The sequence below is a fragment of the Quercus lobata genome, chromosome 8, assembly GCF_001633185.2.
Source record: "Quercus lobata isolate SW786 chromosome 8, ValleyOak3.0 Primary Assembly, whole genome shotgun sequence".
Classification (NCBI taxonomy): Eukaryota; Viridiplantae; Streptophyta; class Magnoliopsida; order Fagales; family Fagaceae; genus Quercus; species Quercus lobata.
Genome location: NC_044911.1, coordinates 25,142,177 through 25,144,964, shown reverse-complemented (window position 1 = coordinate 25,144,964; position 2,788 = coordinate 25,142,177). Strand labels below are relative to the sequence as shown.

At 35.8% G+C, this 2,788-nt stretch overlaps 1 protein-coding gene across 1 annotated transcript; it reads right to left on the bottom strand.

The window, feature by feature from the left end:
- Positions 1-363: 363 nt before the first annotated feature.
- Positions 364-2,116, bottom strand: LOC115957398 (peregrin). The gene is made up of 2 exons (XM_031075625.1): positions 1,033-2,116; positions 364-738 (listed from the first exon to the last, which is right to left on the bottom strand). Exons 1-2 carry the CDS (start codon positions 1,999-2,001, stop codon positions 685-687), a joined length of 1,023 nt encoding a protein of 340 aa, XP_030931485.1. The 5' UTR covers positions 2,002-2,116; the 3' UTR covers positions 364-684.
- Between the last annotated feature and the right edge of the window lie 672 nt (positions 2,117-2,788).

Below are 2,788 nucleotides of genomic sequence, written 5' to 3'. Positions count from 1 at the left end.
GAAAATCGAAAAAAAGTTGCAAGCCTAGCACCAAAACACCAGAAGATGAAGGCTCAAATACTAACTGATCTTAGCTCTGAAGTCTGAACTTCCTATCAATAACCAACTTTAGAAAATTTGCTCTTTAGTTTTTACATGTATAAATTTTAGACAGTCAAAGAAAGTATGAAATCACTTAAGAAAACGAACCCAATTTTTGCCCAAAGAGACTTCACCTAAAATTACCAGGTTCTTTTTCGTCATTCAAGAGAAACCGAACATAAATTTCATATAGCATTATTCACTAGAATCCAACACCTTAAATATCACAAAAATGATTGCCATTATATCCCCTCAAAGAAAACATAATGTAGATTAATGGAATTGAGAGAGGGAATAAATTTCACATATGAGAATAGATTTTATTCAAATTTCTTCACATACTCAATTTGGCTTAATAAGTAAACCTGAGTTTCTTGGACTAGTGAAAATCCAATAATGTCTATTGGATGAATTTCTACACTAGAATTACCAAATGAACCAGTTATGGACTATTTTCGTCTAACATTTTATCAAAAGCATAAAAAATAAAAATAAAAACCAGATTGCAAAGATAATTAACTAAAAATTACAGGAATCTGTCAGTGCTACCAAAAGAGAAAAACTATTTCTAAGTTCTGGGAATCCTTGCACATTCAAACCAAACTACTTCATGTGCTCCTCTCTAGCCACAATCTTGAACTTTCCAGTTTGTTGTTGCTGCAAACAAAGCAGAACCCAATCAAATACTTCATCCTTCATTGACACAAACAATATTAGAACTATGATTAAATGATTAAATTCGTTATTCCTTAACAATTTTAAATTTTTAAGACAATCAATAATATATCATGATATAAAAACAAGTAATCACAAGTATAAATCATATCTTCACTCCATCTCTAATTTAAAATATTAAAAATTCCTACATGTTGGGTTCAATTTATTATCGGTAATTTATCAAACAACGCGTCAAATCTCATACATAAGCCAAACTCAGAGACTAAAACTTACCCTTTTCCATAATTCAGTGTGGTCTTTGCAGAAGCCAGCAACAATAGCACCCTGCTTCCTCACTTCTCTGTACTCAATACAAAGATCCTCCTTCAAACCGCAAGTGACATGAAAGGCCAAATGGCACTTGGGTTCAGAGCACTCCACAGCACACCCACTTCTACTCTTGCAAACATAACACTTCTCTTCCCACCTCTTCTTTGGAACCTTAGAGCAATCGATCCCCTCCCGGCCTTCCGCATCTGCAAAGAACACCTCTGGAACAAGCAGGGCACACACAAGGTGAGCCCACCGGCCATCTACAGTGGGCTTCAATGCACCTCCCTTGGTTGGACATAGGCAGCAAGAAAAAGAGGGGCTTCTGCCTTTATTGGATTCAGAAGTGGAAACTAGGCATTGGGAACAGTACCAATCACCTTCTGGAATACCCTTCACAAGGGGATTACCATAGCAAGTGGCGTGTACCATTAGATCACAGCCATCACAGAACACAATTGGGTCTGTTGGGTCCCCATCGGTGCTTTGGCAAATAGCACATACAGTCCCATCATCATCATCATCAGCAGTATCTTCATTTTCATCTTGACTAGCATTCGTAAGAGACTCATTGGTACCATCTACAAGTGGAATTCCTTCTTCAGAAGCCGTAGAATTGAGGTCGAAAGGCAGAGAAATGGTGACAGCCTCATCCGCAATGAAATCAGGTTGATGGGATCCTACACCTTTCTTGGCCTGCAGAGAGACATCAGCAATGAAATCGGGTAGAAGGGCCCATACCCTTTTCTTAGCAGGCAAGCAGTAGGTGGTTGCAGAATGTGTGGGTTCAGGGAAAGAAGGTGAAATACGGGATTCCTTTCGCTTCTTGGCCGGAAGGCGTGAGGGGGACACCGCAGTGTCTCTTTGCTGTTGTTGTTGTTGAATGAGTCTGAATCTTTTGAGAGGAGGTAGGCCGTGGAAATTGGAATCCATTGATTTGTGGGTTTGGTTTGTTTTGGAAAGAGGGAGAGAGAATCAGAAAAAGAAAGTGGAGGCTTTCTGAGATTTTGAAGTTTGGGGAAAGAAGAAAGATGGGTGGGAAGAGAAGCGGGAAGGGAACGATAATAATTAAAAAGATTGGCGGGAACTATAGACTTTTTTTAATTTTGGGATTTCCCACGCCCGGGTTTCTGTTCAATTTTTTATTTGAGAAATGAATGAATTGCGGAATCTGATCAGTATTGGTATCCTGACATGGTATCAAAATAATATTTTATATATAATATTTCTTTTCTTCTCTGTTTGTCTTTTTCTTTTTCGTTTCTAGGGCTTTTGCCCGTTCGCCCAACAATTTTTGGATTTTTTTTACTAAACTTTGAAAGAGTTTTTATAATAGTTTAGATACAAAAATAGAAATGAAAAAAAAATTCAATAGTTTAGGAATGAAAAATGATATTTCTTAAATTTTAAGGATAGAAAGTGAAATATTTTTCAGTATTTTATAAACAAAAATGAAGCTTTCAATCATTTAAGGACAAAAAACAATTTTTTAGTTAAATTTAGAAATAAAAAAAATATTTTAGCCAATAAATAACAACTAAAATAATATGAAACTTGATTTAAGTTATAATGCCTAAAATGATGAATTTCTAATAAAAATTTTATGTTTTTCCTAAAACAAAAATACCTAAAATGATAAACTAACATGGTCAACAAATTTGAGATGTGAGCAAAACTCGGATTAGTGAAGAATACAGTCCACGAGTTTCCTTTATTGGAA

Excerpts from the sequence above, each read along its gene's own strand:
- LOC115957398 (XM_031075625.1), bottom strand. The coding sequence starts at position 2,001 with ATGGATTCCAATTTCCACGGCCTACCTCCTCTCAAAAGATTCAGACTC. Across the intron at positions 739-1,032 it reads ACACTGAATTATGGAAAAGG|CAACAACAAACTGGAAAGTT; the intron begins GTAAGTTTTAGT and ends CTTTGTTTGCAG.